General features: G+C 38.5%; 1 protein-coding gene and 1 long non-coding RNA gene across 3 annotated transcripts in view; one reads left to right on the top strand and one right to left on the bottom strand.

Annotated features, from left to right (window-relative positions):
* The window catches only part of UNC13C (unc-13 homolog C), a 631,335-nt gene that overhangs the window by 53,037 nt on the left and 555,660 nt on the right, over positions 1–22,638 (bottom strand). The window contains exons 31-33 of the mRNA XM_087859197.1: positions 16,518–16,574; positions 11,922–12,002; positions 157–304 (exon numbers count right to left, since the gene is read on the bottom strand). Of these exons, the coding sequence (XP_087715323.1) occupies positions 157–304; positions 11,922–12,002; positions 16,518–16,574 (286 nt within the window). The remainder of the gene's footprint in view (positions 1–156; positions 305–11,921; positions 12,003–16,517; positions 16,575–22,638) is intronic.
* The window catches only part of LOC148107035 (uncharacterized), a 375,737-nt gene that overhangs the window by 346,406 nt on the left and 6,693 nt on the right, over positions 1–22,638 (top strand). For both annotated transcript variants that reach the window (XR_015723179.1, XR_015723180.1), the window contains one exon: positions 16,866–17,055. This is a non-coding gene — a long non-coding RNA (uncharacterized LOC148107035). The remainder of the gene's footprint in view (positions 1–16,865; positions 17,056–22,638) is intronic.

Genomic DNA, 22,638 nt, shown 5'->3' with positions numbered 1-22,638 from the left:
AACATTTTGATAATTTTCTATTAAACGTAATCCTGAATTCTTATTGATGGTTTAATTTATTATAGTAAAAATTATTAATAGTATTTATAATAATTCTTATGTTGAATTTTAGTTGTATTCAGCTTACTCTATTCTCACATCCGGTGTGTTACTTACTCTGTGAGGTCTGAGTGTCTATGAATTTCTTTATCAAGGCATCAGTAGTTTGGGTATAAAGACTGAGAGCATATCTCAGAGACTGAAGATCTGGGCTTTTCTCCAAGAAATTCTTTTTCAGGCCATTTCCTCCTGCATGAAAGTATTGCTAAAAAGAAAAATAATAATAATGTAAGCAGAAGGCTTTAGAAAGATGTATCGAAGGAAGGATTTTATTGCCATAATAGTGACGCTCAAATGGAATAATACAATATGATCAAGTGAAATAATGACAAAAGGATAGTCCTAATGCTTTCCCATTACTAAGTCATAACCCTGTCATTCAGGTCCCCTCCCTATCTCTGAGCTGATACTTTACATCACAGACCCGAGATCCTTGAAGCCAAAGGTTTTTCCTCTCATTCAAAACTTTAGTTAAGCATATGGAATCATGAAGATGCAGAGGTCAAAAGGTTTATAGGATGACAGGTGTAGATAACAATGGTCAACCTGATTATTGGCTTGCTTCTAGAACATAAAATATCTATCTATCTATCTATCTATCTATCTATCTATCTATCTATCTATCTATCTCCAGGGCTGTGAAAATTTCACAACGAAGGTGTACCTGGTCACATACTGTCCAGATACTAGTTTGAGATTTTAGGCCAGGTGCCTGCTGCTCCATTTGCCCTCTCTAAACACACAGTAGTGCCGATATAGACCAACCTGAGGGTGCAGAGTGGTCTTTGGAAATCCAACATCCCCTGAACCTTGTGTCTGATGAATGTAATAAAACATAGGGATTTTTTTTTATATTATCACCCAATAAACTCAAAACATTACAATATATCTAAAGCTAAGATACTAGAGAAGATATATGTTCTTTAATAATAAATACAGTCACTGAGGGATGTTAGCATCTTTCATGCTGCAAGTATTATATGCAGACATCACTTGGAAAGCAGAATATATACAAATATGTTACAGAACTAAGGATGTTTTTCCCCCATTTACAGATGGTAACATATTTACAGTGTACTGTTAAGGTTAGATACATGGTTCTCCCTCTCTCCCTGTCCTGACAATACTAAACTATACACTCACAGCAACCTGACTTGCTTCGATCTGTGATTCTCACAGAATGCCATATTTTGAGAAAGCTCAACAAACGATGCTGATACACTCATCCTAACTGGGTATGTGTCATCCCTTTATCCCACTCATTAAAGATTTCTGAGGTAAAACAATTCAATGGATTGCCAACTCATAATTACCTTAATTTTCTCCCCTACTCAAGGGGAGATGCAGAAAAATATTCTGGGCATTTGTAGGCAGCTGAGTGCGCTTTCAGAGTGTAAAGTAGAGAAGATTCAGGGCATAAGCCAGAGAAAGTAGACAATGGGGATAGAATCTGAAGAAAGACTGCTACCACTACAGACACCCTCCCCAAGGAGAAAAACCTCTAGTCACTTAGAAGGGCCTTTCCTGACTCTAGCTGGGTGCATTGCGAAAACACAAGCTGTGCCAAAAGCAATCTACATTTATGAAAAGGGGGCCCAGAAAAGTGACAAAAGCCTGTTCCTTTCAAGAGACGATGAGGTATAATACTGAAAATTGTCCTTATACCTTGATCTTCCAAAAAAAAAAAAAAAAGTTAAAATACTTTCATAGGCATAAAATCGTTATTGTGGACTATGAGGCCAGAATTGTTTCAAGTACTTTGGTGGATCAGAAATGTGATGGCGCCTTAGTTCAGAAAGCATGACATGATGATTAAGGTGGAAAATAGTAAATGGATATATTGAGAGGGGAAGGTTCGGCTTGGATTTGACTGTTTCCCTAGAGGAATGGAGGGGTGCTCTCTGGAGGTCTATTTATATAATGAACCAAAGAGCCACCACATGAAATAACTCACTCTTGTGTAGTGTAGCAGTGGGATAAAGCGAACCCGGAATACCATGATCTCTGGGCATGTGTGGGAACACATTCTACTTCTCAAATTTTTTCATACAAGCCCCATTCTTATCAAAACTGAGCACAAGAGCTAGACGATTATGATAAAAAAGAAATACAAGAAAAACAAGGAGCAGCACCTAAAATGATGTTTTACCATCTCTCAGGACTATGGAGAGTTGTCAGGAAAACTTGCAACACACTCTGAAATGGAGCAAAAAGATTAGTGGGTGTTTTGCCCAGCGTGCCTGTCTGGGATGTCTTTGCTTTTCATTGTCTTGGAGCTATTAAAAACTGTAAATGATAGAAAATGGATAATCATGTAAATGACTCTTGTCCATAGAAATGCAAATTATTTCTGGTGGGATGCAACTGATTATTGTTCTGTGGGTACCTTTTTGCTTCCATTTGATTTCAGCTGTCCTTATTGCTGATCTTTGTGTGTGGTTCTTGGCGGTCTCCTATAAGCTAGTTGTAAGATCTTACTGGTGCACTCCTTAACTGATGAGTTAAATAACATTTTTGAAAAGTTTTATAACTGCAGGAATGTCACAATTCTACTCTACTTTAAAAACGGTTCTTTAATGGTGTATATAAAGCAGCATGGTGACAGCATTCACAAGGACGGGCACGGTTTTCACTGTGCAGTTTGTGAGGCTGTAACTATGGCCTCTTCCTGACAGCGTCACTGGGGGTGGGGGTGGGGGGTCTGTGTTCTTGCCTGTTCTCCCTGCCTCTGCCACTTAACAAATGTTTATTAAACTTGTACTGTAAACCAGACCTTGTGCTGCACGCCAAGGATATGAAGCCAAAGAGGTGCAGAGGCTGTTCTCAAAGGGATTACAATCTAGTAGGAAATGTCACCGAAATGTCAAAGAACGACTCCAATAATGTTGCAGGTGTAAGAAAAATAATTGGAAAATACAGACTCTGGGGGCGGCAAATATTTCTGTGGGGGAAGGAGTCCGTAAAGTCCAGAGAGGTGTCATCTTTGGTGTTTACCAGGTTTTTTTTTTAGCTCTGCCATTTTTAAATTCAGCAGCCACTAGATCGTCCGCGGAAGAGAGAAAGAGGACAATCCCACTTATGTAACCAAGGGAAACTGTGGGAGTCCCAGCTCTACTTAAGGAGACTTGAAGTGGTGGTTCTCATAATCTAGTTCCTTGGCATAGTTTAAAATACACTGTTTGACTCTGTTCTCATCACTACACTTGTGGTGCCTGGGAGCCATGGGCTACCTCTAGGCAGTAGAGGGCCTGGAGAAGCTGTGATGACTCTGTACCCCTAAAGATTCACAAGGCTCATTGAGACCCACTTCCACTTCAGTAAAGCAATCTGCTTAACCTTTCATTAAAGTTACTCGGCTTTAGGACACCTATCACAGGGGACATCTGCTAGCACTCTGGGGGACTGACGTGTTCCATGGGATATGATTTAGGAACCTGTAGGAGAGAATAAGGTGACTAGACTTCATAGAATGGAGACATTTCTAAGGGTCTAGAAGGCTTCATGGGGGAAGAGAACTAGAGTCAGGCTCTGAGGGCCTAGACTGTGCATTTATTCTTGAACCCTCATAATTGTATAGGAGAACATGTTTTTACTACCAAGACGTTATTTCGTAGGTCTCTGGAACATGGGGAACCAACCTTGAAGTGAAAATATAAACAAGTAATAAGTTTGTTCCCAGGTAAAGCCTAAGGGCCCCCCTAGAGTTTTTGGTTATGATACTGAACTGACTTGACTTCTTCTTTGTAGCCAGAGGGTATCATGAGTCATTCTTCTAAGGGCTCTGGCAGGATCATTAGTGAACAGTAGAAGATGCGTAAGGCCAGAAATGATGCTTTTGCCTCCTAAGTGCATTGTATAGTAGGAGATGTTGCGAGACAAACTCTGGACAGAAGATAGCAATTTTGGGAGAGAAAGCAAGTTGCAAGATTCTGAGCATGAAAGCTTCCCTTCAGTGAGCACAGAAAAATAACACAGGCCACCGGCTCCTAACTCAGAGCGCGGAGGAAGTGACTTCTGGGGTTATGCAGATGCAAAGTGGACAAGAACGTTACTTTAAGGAACCGTTTCACACAGTGCTCAGAACCTGGGTGACCGCTCCAGAGAACACGGGTCTGTTTATCTCACTGGCACACATAATAAGAAAGGGGGCTGCAAATATGGCATACACCCTGGCATTTGGAGATTTCCCGATCAGTTTTGACTCTGCAAGAGCCCCTGAAGAAGCAGGAGAGTAGAATTTGTATTTTGCTGAGGTTTAGGTCTGAAGGTTATAAATAGGAGGCTGATGTGTGGGAGCGAATGTCTTAGCTATTAAACCAACCCCGCTATCTGCAGCTCAGTACAGCTTAGTTGATCTCCCTTCATTATAGGAAGCACTGGGGGGGGGGGGGGATTATATGCTAGAGGAGAATTTGTGTATATGGGGTTTTTAAGCCATCCAGATGTGTCCCTTATGCATGTACAAAGTGCATTTCCCCCCGATGGTTCTAAACAAAAAATGTTGTTCCTCTGCAACCAGCAGCGTAAGTAAGTCAAGAACCTCCAGTTTAATCTATGCTATGTTTACTTAGATTAATACAAACTAGCAGAGAACAACTGGCAAATAAGTTAGCACTAGCCATTTTCTTCCAAGAAAGGGATTTTTAATCAGAGAAGAGCAAGTTGGCTGTTCACAGCTGTGAAGGATAAGGATGTCAGCTGGATGTCATTCTCTCTACCCTTGGCCCCGTCCTGGCTGATATTTTCACTCCTGACTTGGACAAAGGCAGAAAGCAGGTTTTTAAAATGTAGAGTTGAGCCAAAGCCTGATGTTATTACTTTGAATGACAGAATGTGGCTTCAGAAAAGGTCTGGCAGTCTGGAATCATGGGTCAACATTTAGAGGATGGGTTAAAAAAAAAAAAAAAGGAAAAGTCTTATGTTCATGATAAAAAGAAGTTTACTGCAGAGTACAGAATGGGGGACCTGGCTTGATATCAGTAAAATTTTAAAAGCCATAAGCCTTCATTTTTTTCTCGGGTTTCACATGATTTAATAAAGTGATGGGGCAGCTATCAAAGATAATGAATTCTGACCAGGCATTCATACACAAATAGGTCAAGCTGAAGGGTGAGATAGAGTGACAACGTTCTCTGCTGATTAAAACATACCTGAAATATTAGGGTCTTTACAAATTTATTCCTAGGCATCATCATTTATAAGAAATATGAACACGTGGAGGGCACCCAAAGGTAGAAAGCCAGGATTCTGTAAGGTCTAGAAGGCATGTCATTCACTAAATGGCTGCAGATAAACTGGGGAGGCATGATAGCTTGCTTCAATGTATGAAAGGCTATCATGTGGAAAAGGAAGTAGAATTATTTTTCCAAGGACAGAAGGACCAAGGCAGCACTAAAAGTACCAGGGAAATAGACACTGGTTTGATATAAAGATAGCCTTTCCAGTAAAAATTGAAGCTGCTACGAGTGAGTGAGGTCTCATCACTGGCCATTATTCAGTGGTGGCCATTTGACTAGAGGACAACGACATTGTTGACGTCGTCCCTCTATAAGAGCAGGAAAGGGGAGTTATTGGCTTAGGTTTCCAATTCTGAGATTTTAGAATTTTTTCACCTCTTTTACTCTAAAATGTGTGAGGAAATAGAAATTCACTCTCTTTCCTCTATTCACTGTAATCTGTGCATCGGTTATGTAACCTCAGAGAGTATCAGTCCATTCGTCTGGAGAACAGAGCAGAGACGTCCCCCCTGCCTGACTCTGGTACTGTAATGATGCGACGACTTACTCAATCTGGAAGAGCTTTGTGAGCTGTGGAGTTCTTTCTACTTGTGAGAAGATATGCTTATTTGGCAGAATAACTGCCCAAACTCGAACCATGCTTTGTTTCCTAAGCACTAGCCCGTTTCCTGCAATTTATTAGCTATTTATTTCTATGTGCTTTATTTAATGTTCAGTTAGCCAACACATCTAACTTCAACACGGCAGTTGAAAAACAGCCTCCTGCCTGATTTGTCATTTTTCCTCAGTGGAACCATGCTTTCCCATCCTCTCCCTTGAAACCTCTGAGTCACCTCACCCTTGCCCCAGTTTGGGTTGCCAAGTTCCAGTGACGCTGCCCTTCTTGTCATTCATATCCATCTTTCACTTGTATTCCTCAAGCCGCCCCCCCCCAGTGATCACCCTCATCATCTTATGCATTAGATAACCATAACTGATCTCTGTGACTAAATCTTCAACTCTCCCGTGCATTTTGCACATTTCTGTAAGATTTCCATTGCTAAAATGGCGTTTTTAGTATGCCACATATTTACGAAATCATCAATGGCTCTTCTTTTATAGAATACACTGAGGGTGCAAAAGGATCTCTGTACTTTCAACCCAAACATTTCCTGAAACCTCATTTTACGTGGCTTCACTATCCAAACTTCCAGTTAAATCCAGCCCAGTCCATTGAGTGGTTTCGTCACTGACTCCCAAGCCCTCTGGTGTTGTGCCTTTCCATGATGAAATCCTTTTCCCCTGGTTATCTTCAAGTCATGAATCTTCTTCCAAGAGAAACTATTGTGTTTCCTACCCAGCCTGTGAACTCCCATCTGTCCTTGAAGACTACTCCTCTAGCTTCTCCTGATTCCTTGAGCTCACATTGGTTGCTCTCTCTTCTGAATCCTGACCACTTTTTATCAGTGCCCCTTAACTGGCCTCTGTATCACCTGTTAATAGCTTATACTGTTTTCTTAAAAGTTAACATGTATCATTATTTAATTTTTAGTGTGCCTTTTTCAACTTTTAATCTGGACTAGAAACTCCTTGGAAAAACCAAAACAAAACAGCACTGCTTCCAAGAGGAGAGTCTCAGGGAGCCCTCAAGAATCCCATGGGGTTTGTGTCCTTATAGAGAAAGGATGCTGAGCACAGAAAACCAAAAGGCCAGAGGGCAAAGCTCTAAGGACTTAGACTATTGCTTGGAGCAGAGTCAGATTTAATAGCCTCCCTGAGAGCGAATGAAGGGATTAGGGAAGGTGGGGATAAAAAACAGAAAAACCTGATTGCAGTTGAGTATGTGGGATCTTAGAGGATCATCCAAAATAAATTAGTTTTCAGGTGATTTGACAGTACATTTGTAAACAGCATTCTGTGAAACAGGAACTGTTTTAATTGATAACTCATTAAATTTTCTGACAAAAATTCCTTAAACCCTGTTATTCCCATAGGAGTGGACAGTGATTTACACACTCTAGTTTCCTTCTCTCTTAATCACTTACTATCCTGATAACTCTAGTCATTGCCAGTGGTGTAATTACCCATGTGGTTCCAAATATTTTATTTACATTTGCATTGACATCCATATTCTAATATTTGCAAAGGCTTCCACCCTAATACAGTAATACACCGGATTTAGGGTGGGTGGTGAGGAATGTTATTATTACATCTGAATAGAGGTTGAAAGACCTAGGTATAAGTATCATTTTCTTTATCTTAAAGAATAACCAGAGAGATTTTGTTCTGTTTAGTATATTCTTCATAAAACTACAAAAATTGAAGCACTTCAGACCTGGTTGTGATTTGTGATTAAAAAAAAAAATTAAAAATCAGGATAATATTGTCTGCATGCTTAGCAAGCCATTCTTTTTATAATGCCAATAAAAATTCTGAATTCCTCTAATTCTTTAAATTTGTCATATATCTGAAGAACTTTTACAATCTATTTTTACTGACTCATGGGAACATGTTAATGTTTCTTTACAAGTTTGCAGGAAGAATTTTCTTCTTGCTTTCATACACTATTTTGGTAGCAATTTCCCATCATCACATATTTTTTCCTTCCAATATCTATATCATATTTTTGGAAACTCCATGCAGACAACTTATTTTGCAAACTTAGATATGATTATAATCTGCCCTTAACTAAGGTTTACTTCTTTTTTTTTTTTAGGAATTACTTGATAAATATTTTAGAAATTATTTTCAACCTCAGCTGGAGTCCTCTTTTTATATATATCAGATCAGAATATGCTACTCTCTCCCTTTGATCTTGGTGCAAGTGTTAGCATTTTGGCTCCAATCCGATGCTCTTTTATTCCCTACAATACTCTACTCAAGCAGTCGTGATCTGTTCCTCTGCATTACACTACTTGAAGTTTTCAGACTGACCCACTCCTTCTTGCAGTTCACTACAATGACTTTCCCCCTAGCTTTTCCCCATTTCGGCCTCTTTATAAACCCCAAACTTCCGTCTCCACGAAGCTTTCCCCTAGACACTCACAGAGAATACATTACCCGCTTTGCCCTCTGCTGCACTTTGTCCACACCTCTTATTCTACCAACTGTAGAGGTCTAGGTTCCTAAGTCCAGAGCAAGATCTCTTCAGGCATCTCCTCATTGCCCACCATATTTTCTAGGTACAAGTAATGATTTTTTCTAGGTACAAGTAATGATTTTTGAGATGCAATAATCCAAACTAGGTAAGTTATTTTGCTCTTCCCATGAGCAGCTGATTTTTAAATAATGCAAAAACTATACTTATAATGATAAAAAAGATGCTAAGAAGCAGCCACCAAAATTGCCTCATGAATAATGGATCCAGAATGGGGTAGGACCTCAGTCAGGGGTAAGAGCCTCAGAGGCATAACATCCCATATTTTGCTATTTGTCTGGAATCCAAATGATCAGAAATGGTGCTATCTAGGGTTAAATAAGTAATGAGTAAACTCCAAAGTTATATTTGAATATACTCCTACTTAGTCCAAATTCTCTCTTTTATACCAAGCAATTCAGATTTCTAGAAGGTCCTAATTCACATAGTTATTGTTTTTAGGGAAATCTCTGCATTGTCCCTACATGATGGCAGACATCTGCAACCTACATTGTAGAGTGTCATGTTTGGAACCAAAGAACAAGTGTTCCAGGGCAACTTGGAAGGTTGGGCAAAATAAAACCAGCCGACTTTTTTTCTAGGTTTTTCAATTTTCAAACTTCATCAGAAAGCAACCTGAGAACTGTTCAAGACTTAAGAATTTCCTTAAGCTCTTGGGATTCATCCTCAGGTCAAGAGTACCTGTTGTTGGAAAAAAGGTCTTCTGCTTTTCTTTGAAAGAAATCCACAGTTCAGGGAATCCCATAGCAGTCCTGAGTTTTCCTGGGATATGGGTCTGAGACTCAAAAGCTCCACAAGGACCCATTCAAACTGGGGTTTTCCTACTAGCCTTTTAGCTTACACATACTGATTAAATTGCTGGCTATCTGCTTCAGAGCTGTCACCGTTTTATTTTCATTTTCACATATGACTTATTTAGTTGCTTCTTGGCAGGTGAATGAATGAAATGTGTCACAGCCCACTCATTCCAGCTGTAGCAGGTCACTGTAATTTCTGCCACCCTTTTGACTTATAATTGAAACCACATGGGACTGGTATGACAAAATAGTCTAGTCCCATGAAAATTGTCGTATTTAAGAGAGTGAATATTTTCATCAATACTTTTGTAGGGGTTGAAAGATTTTAAAGCATCTTTAGAAATTATTTAAATAATTGAAATCTGGTATTTCTGTCTAGAAATAACTAATCTCTCTGAAGAAATATTATCCATTTTGGCCTGCTGTATTTCACCAATACTTTGTTAACAGTTAGTGAAATAATGTGATACAGAAACAGGGACAGTGATTTTAGGATTTGGAGTCCTTTCTCAGCTCTGCCAATTACCAGCCGCTCTCTGGCCTTCGACAGTAACTTGGACCTGCTAGGCCTCCGTCATTTCATCTATAAAATATGAATGATCGCTCTTGACATACCTAACAGCCAGATGTTTATAAGGATCAGGTGAGACGATGGACATACATGGAAGATATTTGAAAGAATGTAAAACACTATTTCAGTCTATAGTCTACAAACTCCATAGCAGTCTCCTTCTTCACTTTTTATTTCCAGACTGTTTGCCTAAACTGAGTTAAAGAGGAACCAGGATTATGTCTTTGGCAGCCTTTGTGAGTTGGCCTGGGTAGCATCTGCTGCTTCTGCATAAGAACATCTCTCTCCTGAGGTCTTGGCTTGCATTACAGGGTTCCCTCTGCTGGGCTCCAAGCAGACCTTGAATCACTAGCTGTTGGGGCTATAATTCTTCTAAGTAGTATTCCTCTTTTTCCTGAACTCCTTTGTAGTCAACATCAGAATTAGTGTTTGGTAGGACAATCGGTTGGGGCAAATCTCGGATAAGATAAAGGGAGTTCCAGCTTTGGCAATCTAATGACAGAGCCATAGAAATGAATGTCCAGGTGCATGCCTTGGCAGATGGGCAGACCACAGGGAGAAGAGAGTCTCATAACAGGCACAGCAGGTGGAGACCTGACCTCAGGCTCTGAGGTTCAGGAGGACCAGGGTCAGACCCGAGCCCTGGAGGAACAAGATAACGACATGGACCCATTTACTGGAACTTAGACACCAGCTAGTAGAAGTATCTAAGACTGACTTAAAAGACCATTCCAGATGACCTGGACAGGAAGATGGACAGGAAGATCTTCTACCAAGATGTAGAAGAGGGGAACTTGGTTGGAGCCAGGTGCCATTCTCTTCACGGAACACATTTTCCTTCCTCTCTTAAAGTCATGCGCTGACTTAATAAAATCCATAAAGAGCTGAATTCAGATTCTAAAAATTTCACTTTTTTCCCCTCTTCATGGTATAATTCAGAGTTCTTATTTTTTCTACTAGCATTTCCTGATTTGTAGCCATTAGTTCTGCTATAACAACTCCAAAGGTCATTTATTTCTTATTCATTTTTTAAAAAGAGCTGGTTTTACATTTTTTTTCATGTTTTCCGGTTTTTCCCCTCCAAATGATTGTGCAAAATTTCCGTACTTCCAGATAACACTCTAGCTGCAGCTTTAGAAACTCCATTGCCATAGTCTCACTGCCTAAATCCATTCCTTCCACTTTCTACCAGGTGTCACAAAATTCCCATCTCACAACTTTCATTTTGCAGTTTTTGACACTGAAGCAGGAAAAGATGGCCTCTTATTAAATGCTGACACTACAAAAGCTGTGAGGTAACGGTTTGTGAACGTGCCCAGTTGTAACACAAGTCTGTTTTAATGAATGGCATTGTAATGTCTGTCTGTATCCTGTAACACAATGCTGTACTCTGAAAATAGCTAGCAGTTTTCGCTACACTGTTCACACATGCTGGATAAGAGATGCTTCTCCCAGTGAAGCATGGAGACAACGGACACCGTTTAAATTTAGACAATAAATTAATTTTTCACTCTTTCATATATAAATATAAAATATGTCTATAAACATAAAAGGAATTATATGGAAACAACTTGTAAGTTACATTTTGAGGTCCATCCATATTCGGCCCACACCACAATAACTTTTGGTCAACCTTTGCTATGAAAACACAATGCCTTTGGGTTTCCAGCAGAAAATTAAATTATTGCACTTACTAAGAGAGAGGAGAAGATTGATCTTTTAAGAGCCATTTCAACAAGCATAGAAAACATAAAAAGAAATTCTGTTAACCCCAAACCTCCTGAAGCATCTATTTAATTGAACCTTGGCGGGGCGTAGGTATGTCTTTCTTTGAAAACACATGTTACAACATAGGTTTCACACACGTTTTCTAGAGACAAAGGAATCAAGTATAAGAGCAGAGTAACATGGATAATACGGAGAGAGTACAGACTCAATCTGACACACTCTGAGAACATTGCCATACGACTATCTTGTGTGTCTATGGCTGGCACAGCTCTAGAGATATGCATGCGGGGCACTTTTCTCTGACGGCAAACAGAGGACCTGGGATGCATAATTCAGGGGTACTGTAATCTTACCTTGATGGTAGCCAAGACCACCTCCATTACAGCACACTGTCTTGGAGTCAGACCCTTGGCATCCTCTCGAATCATGTGCTCCTAGAAAACAGGTTAACAATTACTTCTAAATCAACAAGTTCATTCATTTAACAACTGTTTTTCAAATGGAATCTGCATAATCCCCATATGGACACACCTGAGATGATTATTTTGTCATATATTCAATAAATATCCTCTTTTCCAAAAGAAGAAATGCTGAACCTTGATTCCTTCGTGGCTTTACTTTGCACTTGCAAGTTAATGTTAGGGAAAAAGAGAGAAACCTGGAAATATGTGTCAGAGCATTCTCACCTTACGTTCTGTCACTTTGAGGGAGATCAATCATGACAGGGATTTAGGAGGTGAATTTTAGCCTCTTTCAATTACTACTGATAAAATCTACTTTAATGCCCCCAATTTATTCTCTTTCTTGATCCCCTTAATGCTTAGTTATTCCTAAGAAAAGCCCCCAAGAGTTAACTGAATATGGACCTGCAGATTTCCAATATTTTTAAATCTTTTTTTTTCAATATTTTAGAGCTGATTTCCATATTTATGGTGGCTTTTCCTCATTGTTCACTATGGACTGTCTCAACACATCATTCAAAACTTCTTTAGGGAAAAGATGGTAGAAAGTTGAAGATAGCCATAAAGGAAAAAGAAATCGAAGAGAAAAATTCAAAAATTCCTGATCCCCCAAACTGTCTTCCCACTATTCTAGTCAACAACGTTCAACAGATATTTATTGAGTGTTTAGTATATGACTGTGCTGTCCTCGGTATTTGTGATCTCTTGTTCAGTAAAAGAAAGACTTTTGTCCTCCTGAAGCTTAACTGCTAACCTATATAGGTGCCTTTCTGTGCATTAGAGGAAAGCCCATGTGGATGGACACAACTCTGAGAATGCATGGCTTGACTAATAGATCGATCAGTGCCTTTCCTTGGTAATAACAGCTGCCTCTTGTTCTACGTCAGCACGTACGACATGGCAGGTAGAGCATGGGCTCTATTTCAGTGGTCATTTGCTCCCTTAGCCAGGCACTTCTGTGCAATGCCCAAATCGTGCAATCCCCAGGGGCTCACCCTATTCTAGCCCTTTTCTTATTCTGTTATTTGGTAGATGCCATGACTTTCTGAAGACAATCTTGATCCATGTCTTACTCAAGTTTGCAGTCTTGCAGTCTTTCAGTACCTATCTCGGCAATCATAACCTGCTAGGAATTCAATATACTTCGGTAAATGAATTGTACTTCTTTCAAGCACAATGTTGTAGGCTTCAATACACTTGAATGAAATCATACTCCTTTGAAGATTTTTGAAAGAATGGTATACAATGCTCCATGGATCTGTGACATCTCGCTGTATCTTTGTTACGGGATTTTCAACACAAACATATGTGTCCATTTAATATTTTAAAAATAGGAATATTAGGGGTGCCTGGTGGCTCAGTTGTTCAGCATCTGCCTTCGGCTCAGGGCGTGATCCCAGCGTTCTGGGATCGAGCCCCACATCAGGCTCCTCCACTGGGAGCCTGCTTCTCCCTCTCCTACTCCCCCTGCTTGTGTTCCCTCTCTTGCTGCCTCTCTCTGTCAAATAAATAAATAAAATCTTTAAAAAAAATATTAACTACCCATTGAGACTCAAACAGTAATGGAAAATGTTTACTAAATTATAGGTGGAAATGTTTTAGGATAAATAAGTACATATCTCTCTGGCTTCAACGCTTACTGTGTTATAGAAAAATATAATTTTTGCAAGAAATTTTCTGAGATTTAAAAATAGCTCATTAAAATAAGGGAGTCTTTGAAAGAGCCTGGCAATGAGTTACTCCTTGCTTGCAGTAAATTTACAGTCTCTGATGTAGTAATTGGTTTTGATATTGTATCACCTGTCCATGAACATTTTTTTTTCAAAAAATGCCAAATAAATCTGATCCCATTAAATAGTAATAAGTTGGCCATACGTAATATAGCTACATTATGAAGTTCCAGAGTGTGAAGTAATGTGTCAAATGGGTGAATAAATACTTCTTTAATGGATTAATGCTAAATCATAGTCAAATGCAGAAAAACAATTTCCCTCATTGTTCTATTTTTCCTTGACTCTGTTAATATTTCCATATAGGATTTCTGAATTTATCCAACTCTGCTTTCAAACTAATATATAAATATTGCAAAGACCGAGTGTGTTTTAAATGAAAATAAAAATGGAAGTGACATTTTAGTAAAATAAGGGAAAAGGGCTTTGTAAAACTTGAAGTTCTTTATACTTGAAGTTCTTTATTGTGGCCAGAGTTTTAATTTCGTGTAATATTGTAGAGGCCTTATTGTTCTGTAATTCAAATAAATAGTAAATAACCCTTTTAGGACTTTTTTTAAATAATTTGTTTTTAGTTTATTACTGTCTTGGAAGTTGCAAAGGGACCTAAGGTGTTATGTATTGTGTAAACTCTGATTTCTCCCACTCAGAGTTCGTAAGACTCAGGCAGAGCTGACTGCAGCCCCAGCTCAGAGGCTGGTATGTGAGGTAAGCCTGTGTCACAATGGTTGGCTTTGGAGTGGTGATAACACTATCAGAGACCAGGATGTGCTGGTGGGATTTGCTGGAATTCCTCACACCAAGCTGGGTGTTCTTTCTACAACATTTCAAGTTCAGAGATGTTAGATATACAGCAGAGACAACCATCTTACAAATAGGAAGGTAGGTTTGTAATAGCCATACATCACACGAGGAAAGAACAGAGTTGAGAGATACTAACTGGGCTCCATGACATTCTTTGAGCTCCTACTCAAGCAGTGATGGAAAGCAGAGTTATCTAGGACTATAAAATTTCATGTAGCAATAAATTCCTGCCTTGCTTATGTTAGTCTGGCTTTCCATCACTTGGAACTGAAAACAGTTCTGGCTGATAAAACTTCCAATTCGGGAAACTGAAGCTGTGGGAGATGGAGTATGTTTCCTAACATCACACAGATGCTAGAAGCATGTCCAGGGCCATTTCTTTTGTAATGAGATACTATACTTTTCACGTTCATAGTTTTATATGAGAAATTTCAACCCTGTTTAAATCCATTTTTCAAAATAGAGAATATAAATCCCAGGAAGATAATAAGAGCGATAAAGGAAGGGATCAAGATCTACGTTCCAAAGCAATACTGTGGGAGTAACATCTACTGTTTACCTTTCCTCCAAACCATCAACATAACTGAATACCTGTGAGAAGCAATTTTAGGTGATGTCTTTTAAATGGATTATTGGCTTTTAATTTTTTTTCTGAGCAAGGGGATAATATAGGGTACTGAAATTATAGGACATCTATTTTGTCTCAGTAAGTAATTATGCAGTCGGATGGATTATTCTTCCCCTGTGAGGTATACACAAAGCAATCCCAGTGCTACCTCTGAGCTGCCAGCCTCTGTGCGTGGGTGGTGGCATAGTCTTCGCAATTACTATTCAAAGATAATGTGTGCATTTTCTCATTTATCCTCACAACAATACTATAAACCAAGTGTTCTGCACTTCATAAATGCCAAATCTGAGGATTAAAAAGTTTAGTAAGGAGGGCACATATTGCATGGTGCACTGGGTGTTATACACAACTAATGAATCATCGAGCCTTACATCGAAAACCGGGGATGTACTGTATGGTGACTAACATAATATAATAAAAAATCATTATAAAAAAAATTAAAAAAATAAAAATAAAAGTAAAAAAAAAATTTTAAACGCTTTGGCCAATGTCACGCAGTTGGAAGCAATTGAGGTAGAATTTGAACTAACGTGGTCTGTGTCTGGAACGATATCCTAAGAGAAGGAAATTGAATTAAAACAACACATATTTCTACTATAGGAACAATGTTGGCCTGTATGTCATCCATTGATGAATGAATGGAGAAAATGTGGTAATCTTATTTAGCCCTTAAGAAGAAGGAAATCTACCCATATGCAACAACATGGAAGAAACTGGAGGACATTATTCTAAGTAAAAAATCAAAGAAGAATAATATATATTTTAATCAGTCAAGGTCCTATTCTAGAAGGACAGAAGCTGATGTTCCCTGCACAGTCCTATGAATCTCAGCAGTAATAAAGGGTAGTGTTATTTAGTCAGCAAATCCTCATTGATAATGTGTTTGAATAGATTGACAAGTTCAAGATCTGCTTTGATGAGTTTCATTTTCCCACACTAGCTTTCTTAAGATTTTTCTAGACTTTACTAGATTTCTATGAAGCACTCCATTTTGCCTTTATTCATACAAAGCCTGTTTAACATATGAAAGAAAAATGTTATCTAATTTACCCCAAAAGCAGTAATGCTGAAAGCTGTAACACAAAGTCAAAATTGCCCAGTTACCCTACCAATTGGAAAATATTAGGAATATTTGGGGGGGGGGACGTAAAATTCAGTCCCTAAATTTTGACCTGACTCACCCTTAAAGTAGACTGTGGGATCACAGACCTGCATCTTAGTCCTGCCATGCCAGGTACCATAACTAGTAAGAAGATTCTTTCTTGTAGAGCTGCAGTTAGCTCATTATGTTTCACAGACAACCAATAATCCCTTTATTCTTATTACCTTCAGTTTGGATAATTGTCCGAGATCTTTAGCTGCGATGAAAATCATCTGAGGTCCCTAGAGACACACAGAGAAAAGGAGAGAGAATAAGATCTTCAGTAACAACAGGAATGTAGTCAATAGAAAATTTGATTTCCCTTCTTGTGACTTTTACGCCATACACACTTAACTGGTATTACACAGACTGGGTCAAAGATACCTAGTACTGCTGGCAATGTAATTGTCCTCACAGGCATCCCACTCCTGAGAATTTTAAGTCTGAGTTAATGCATGGGTTACTACTGATGTAGCTGGTTTAATGTACCATCTGGATTAAATCAATGATCTCCAACGTTTATTTATTTTTAGTAGAGTGCAGCTCCCTCGCTCCACTTGGCCCCCAAATAGATCTATGAAAACTTTCAAGATACAGAGCTGAGGAAGGTGAAGCTGCTGCAGACCTGCCCTCTGAACTCTTCCCAGAACTCCAAGGCCTGGCAAGAGTTTGAAAAACAGAGGAATAAACCATCCACGGCACTACTAGAATGAAAAACTAGAGGTATGTCTATTGGTAAAAGTGATGGAAAAGAACTAAATTTGGTACTAAGTTCATTAGCATCCTAGAATATTAAGAGGGAAAATCAACTATTCTGGAATAACATTCATTTTTTTAGTGGATCCTGTGAATTTATTAGGAAATGACAGACTACAATCCCCACCATGGTGCCCAGCACATACCAGAAGCTCAAAGATCATATGTGATCATTCACTATGGTGAATGGATGAATGACAGATATTGCTTCATACTTTGAGAACTCAATGCTAGAGAAAATTGAGTGGTGATGGTAAGCTTTCCTAGGGAAGACCTTATAGAAAAAATGAAATGTCATATATAGTTTCTGCTTTAGCATAATGTATGTATTTTTTGAGAAACGTCATTCTACAAAATTGTGCTTTAGCAAGAATAGGGCTCATGGGGAAAATAGCAGTGGGCAGCATAGTCGAGCTCATGCAATTTTATTACCAATGAACGGTCAAGAACAATAAGTGCTACTTTGGGAGATAGCTTGTATGGCACACAGGATGCTCAGTGAGGCTGGTGGCTGCCACAGGGAGTATGAAAAATGCAAAATAATTAATAACCCAAATGAACAACCACAAAACAATAGATTACAAATGTGGGCTGGGGTAGTACCCACACTAGAGGAACTCTCAGCACAGGGAGGGTAGCCTGCCATGTATGAGAGCTATACAAGCTTCATCTGTTTGGATGGAAGAACCATACAGAAGTGTGCCTTCCACCCTGATGTAGTAGCCGAGCTGAGTGCTCTTTCCGTTTCTGCTGAATTTATAGGTCTTCTATTATAATTCAGAGCCTCCCGCCTAGGAAAATTTATACATAAACCAACTAACTTCCAGATTATACTGACGTCACTCCCCTGATTACCAATGACATGATAGCTGGGGTTATAGAAATGCGTTATGTATTGTAGCAGAATCAAGTGTGCATGTATGTTTAATTTGGTTTTCCATATGTATATAGGCTATAAAAGATTTTATCACGTGCTGGCAGGAAATCAAAAACTTGAATCTTTGAACACTTTATAATTATTCATTATTTGCATCAACTTATCTTCCTCAGTCACAGAAAAAAAAACAGTTGCTCCATAACAGGTGCATGCTAGGGTTCTTTCTTTTTTTTGTTTGGTACTGTGCAACCACTTGACCATTGTCTGACTTTGATCCTTTTGGTTCCTTTTCATTTCACTATGTATGAAACAGTCCTGTTCTTTGGATCCACCGAAGGGTGTCTCCTCTATTAACCTCCAAGTGGAAAGGTAATAGAGGAAAGTAAAATGGAAAGGAGAAAAATATTCCATATAGCAGTGTTGAATTTATCATCTTAAACTATAATGTTTTAGGAAAAAAACACAATGGGGTTATTCTATCCTAAATTTATTTCCCTGGGGTTTCACAGTAAAATTAAATTTAAAAATTATGTGTATAGACCAGATAATGTTGTATGTTCAACTTTCATACTTAAAAAAAAAAAAAAAATGAAGCTCTGAATGTCGAGGAAGTGTGAAGTTTGATTGCTATTGACACTACTTAAAATTGATCCGTATAGGAAGATGTCATTTGAATGATCATTGTTTAGTCCCTGTTTACCAAAGACTTTTTTTCCCAAAATAGATTTAATCATTATTTTAGCTGGATGAAAACCATTCACTTAAAGTACAATTAGATGGGTTACTAAAAGTATAATCAGAGGAACAAGATGAAACAAACGTTCCATGGACACACCAAGGAAACAACTAAACAACCTGAAGACTGGCAGAACAGACTTCCACAGCTGGTTGTAGAGAGAAGTCCCTATCGAAAAGGGTAGGAGGGGCAGAGAGGCAATCAGGAACCAAACACCTGGCATGACTCACTACAAACAGGAGGGACATCACAGGCCAGAGAAGTCCCCATAACATCTGGTTTTGAAAACTGGCAAGGCTTAACTCTGGGAGCACTGGAGGGTGATTGATAGGAAACCAAGTCCTTGCTCTTACAGAGGCAGCAAGTTAGTTAACTTGGCCAGAACCACAGAAGCAGTAGTTTGAAAAGTGCCTGGGGTATACATGAAGATTGATTGGCCAATTTTAGGATGTGTGCCAGAGGGTCAGCGATCTGCGGGAGATTTCTCTGGAAACAAAAGTATGGCCAGTGCAATTTTTCTTGCCCTCAGCCTGAATAGCCAGATACTTGTGGGAGTCAATGTTAATATACTCTACCTTGCCAGCAATGCATGCCCTGTCCCAGTGCCCCTCTGGATTAGCTCTTGCCCTTGGAATGGGAGATAACCCCACACACCAGCATGTGCATAGTTTCTGCAGCTGGACCTCTAAATGGCTGCACAGGGAGCAAGCACTGCCCTTCTGAGTGCAAGCAGCTCTCAGGGTCCCTAGGATGAGTGTTGGCCCCACCCAACAGTGAGCTCACAGCAGTCACAGCTCAGACAGCTCAGCCACAACAGAAGGGTACACAGGGCACAACCTTGGGGCACCTAGTTTTGGTGACCAGAAGAGACTGTGCTAAGGGGACCTCTTCTATACAAGAGCAGGAAATGAAGTTGACCTACTTAATACATAAAAGCAAACACAGACAGCTAAATATATCCCAAATGAAAGAACAGGACAAAAATCACAGAAAAAGAGCTAAACTAAACATAACTGTTCAGTGTGCCTAATAAATGTTCAAAGTAATGGTCATAAAGATTCTCACCAGATTTGAGAAAACATTAGATGAACTCAATGAGGATTTCAAAAAGGAGATAGAAAATATAAAAAAAGAACCAGTCAGAGTTGAAGAATACAATAACTGAGATGAAAAATACACTAGAAGAATGGATTAGCAATCTGGAAAACAGGGTCATGGAAACCATCCAAGCTGAACACCATAAAGTAAAACCTGAGAATAATACCATCAAGAGGAATAATTGAATAAGTATTTATATTTTTTAATATTATTTATTAAATATAATTGTATATAATAATTGAATAATCTGAATTTTAGGCATCCCAGAAAGAGAAGAGAGAAGGGGATTCAAAAGTTTCCTAATCTGGGGAAGACCTTCAGGTCTAGGAAGCACAGAAAGCCCCTGACAAGATGAAACCAAGGATGTACACAATTAAAATGGCAAAATGTAATGATAAGGAGAGAATCTGACAGGCATTATGAGAAAAGAAACAGTTATATGCAAGGGGAACATTGTAAGGCTATCAGCTGATTTTTCAACAGAAACTTCAGGCCAGAGTGCTGAAAGGAAAAAATCTACAGTGAAAAATATTCTACTTGATAAGGTTATCATTCAGAATGAAAGAGAATTTCCCAACAAACAAAATTTAAGGGAGTTTATTGTCACAAAACCAGCCTTACAAGAAATGTTGAAGAAATGTTAAATAAATGGAAAGAAAGGGCATAAATAGAAGAAAAATATGAAAGGAAAAAATTTCACAGGTAAAACCAAAACTATGGTAAAGGTAGTAGATTGATCACCTATAAAACCAGTATGGGTATTAAAACACGAAAATAGCAAAATCAATTCTATCTACCAAAATAGGTCAAGGGATACACAAAATAAAATAGGACATCATTAACAACAATGTGGAGGTGGGAGTAAATATTTAGTGCTTTTAGAATGTGTTCAAACTTGAGTGACCACAAACTTAACATTTGGTATATATGAACCCAATGGTAACCACAAATCAAAACCTGTAAGATATACAATAAATAAAAAGAAATTCAAGCATAACACTAAAGAAAACCACTGAACCACAGAGAGCAGAAAGGAACAAAGAACTAGAAAACATCCAGAGAACAACAAATTGGAAGTACATACCTATCAATAATTACTTTAAAAGTAAATGGACTAAATGCTCCAACTGATGATATGAGATGACTCAATGGATTAAAAAAATAAAAAAGACCATCTATATGCTGCCTGCAAGAAACTCACTTCAGACCTAAAGACACACCAAGACTGAAAGGGAAGGGATGAAAAAAGATATTCCGTGCAATTGGAAGCAGAAAGCACGCTAGAGTAGCAATATGTACATCAGATGAAATGGACTTTAAAACCAAGACTGCACAGCAAGAGTCAGAGGAGGACATTACAAGAGGATGTGACACTGGTGCATATCCATGCACCAAACACAGAAGCATGGACATCCATAAAGCAAACATTAACAGTCATAAAGACATTAACATAAGTAAATCATGCAGACAGCAAATCAAAGGACACAGTGGCTTTCAAGAACCCATTCGACCAGATGGATTTAACAGGGATATGCTGAACATTCCATCTCAAAACAGAAGAATGTACATTTTTTTTTCAAGTGCACATGGACTATTCTCCAGGGCAGATAGATCACACGGTAGGCCACAAAACAAGTCTCTTATTAAGCATCTTTTCAAACCAAAGTAGTATGAAGCTAGAAATTAATCACAATTGACAAAAATGAAAAAAAAAAAAAAACCCATGAAGGCTAAAAACATGCTACTTACCAACCAATTTGTCAACAGAGAAATCAAAGAAAAAATAAAAAAATACATGGAAACAAATGAAAATGGAAATATAACAGTCCAAAACCTTTGGGAAACAACAAAAGCAGTTCTAAGTTTATAGCAATACGAGCCTGCATCAAGAAACAAGGATAACCTCAAGTAAACTAACATTACACCTGCAGGAACTAGAAAAAGAACAAAGCCTGAAGTTAGTAGGAATAAAATAATAAATATCAGAGTAGAAATAATCATTAAAACCAAGATCTAGTTCTTTAAAAAGATAAACAAAATTGATAAAGCTTTAGTCAGACTCATCAAGATAAAAAGAGGGCTCAAATTAAATCAGAAATGAAGGAGGAGAAATAACAGACACTAAAGAATTACAAAGGATTATGAGAATACTGTGAAAACTTACATGTCCTAGAAAAAAATGGATAAATTCCTAGAAACATCCAATCTTCCAAAACTGAATCAGGAAGAAATAGAAAATTTGAACAGACTAATTACTAGTAATGAAATTAGATGTCTTCACAAATGAATTCAACAAACATTTAAATAAGAGTTAATACCTATTCTTCTCAAAGTATTCCAAAAATAGAAGAGGAAAGAAAACTTCCAAATTCATTCTATGAGGCCGGCATAACCCTGATACCAAAACCAGATAAAGACACTCAAAAAAAAGAGAGAGAACCACAGGCCAATATCCCTGATGAACATGGATGTAAAAATCCTCAGCTAAATGTTAGCAAACTGAATTCAACAAAAATTAGAAAATCACCACAATCAGGGGTGCCTGGGTGACTCAGTTGGTTAAATGTCTGACTCTTAGTTTTGGCTCACGTCATGATCTCAGGGTCCTGAGATCAAGCCCCACATCAGGCTCTAGGCTCAGTGGGGAGTCTGCTTGAGATTTTCTCCTCCCCCCTCTCAAATAAATAAATAAATCTTTCTAAAAAATCACCAAGTGGGATTTATTCCAGGGATGCAAGGAAGTGTTTAATATTTGCAAATCAATAGATTGATACATCACATTAACCGGGGGAAGGATAAAAACCATGTAGGCATCTCAATGGATAGAGAAAAAGCATTT

The sequence above is a fragment of the Ursus americanus genome, chromosome 36 (genome assembly GCF_024610735.1).
Source record: "Ursus americanus isolate L20-20 chromosome 36, mUrsAme1.1.p, whole genome shotgun sequence".
NCBI classification, from domain to species: Eukaryota; Metazoa; Chordata; class Mammalia; order Carnivora; family Ursidae; genus Ursus; species Ursus americanus.
The sequence above is the reverse complement of the archived record's forward strand: the minus strand, read 5'-3'. Positions and strand labels throughout refer to the sequence as shown.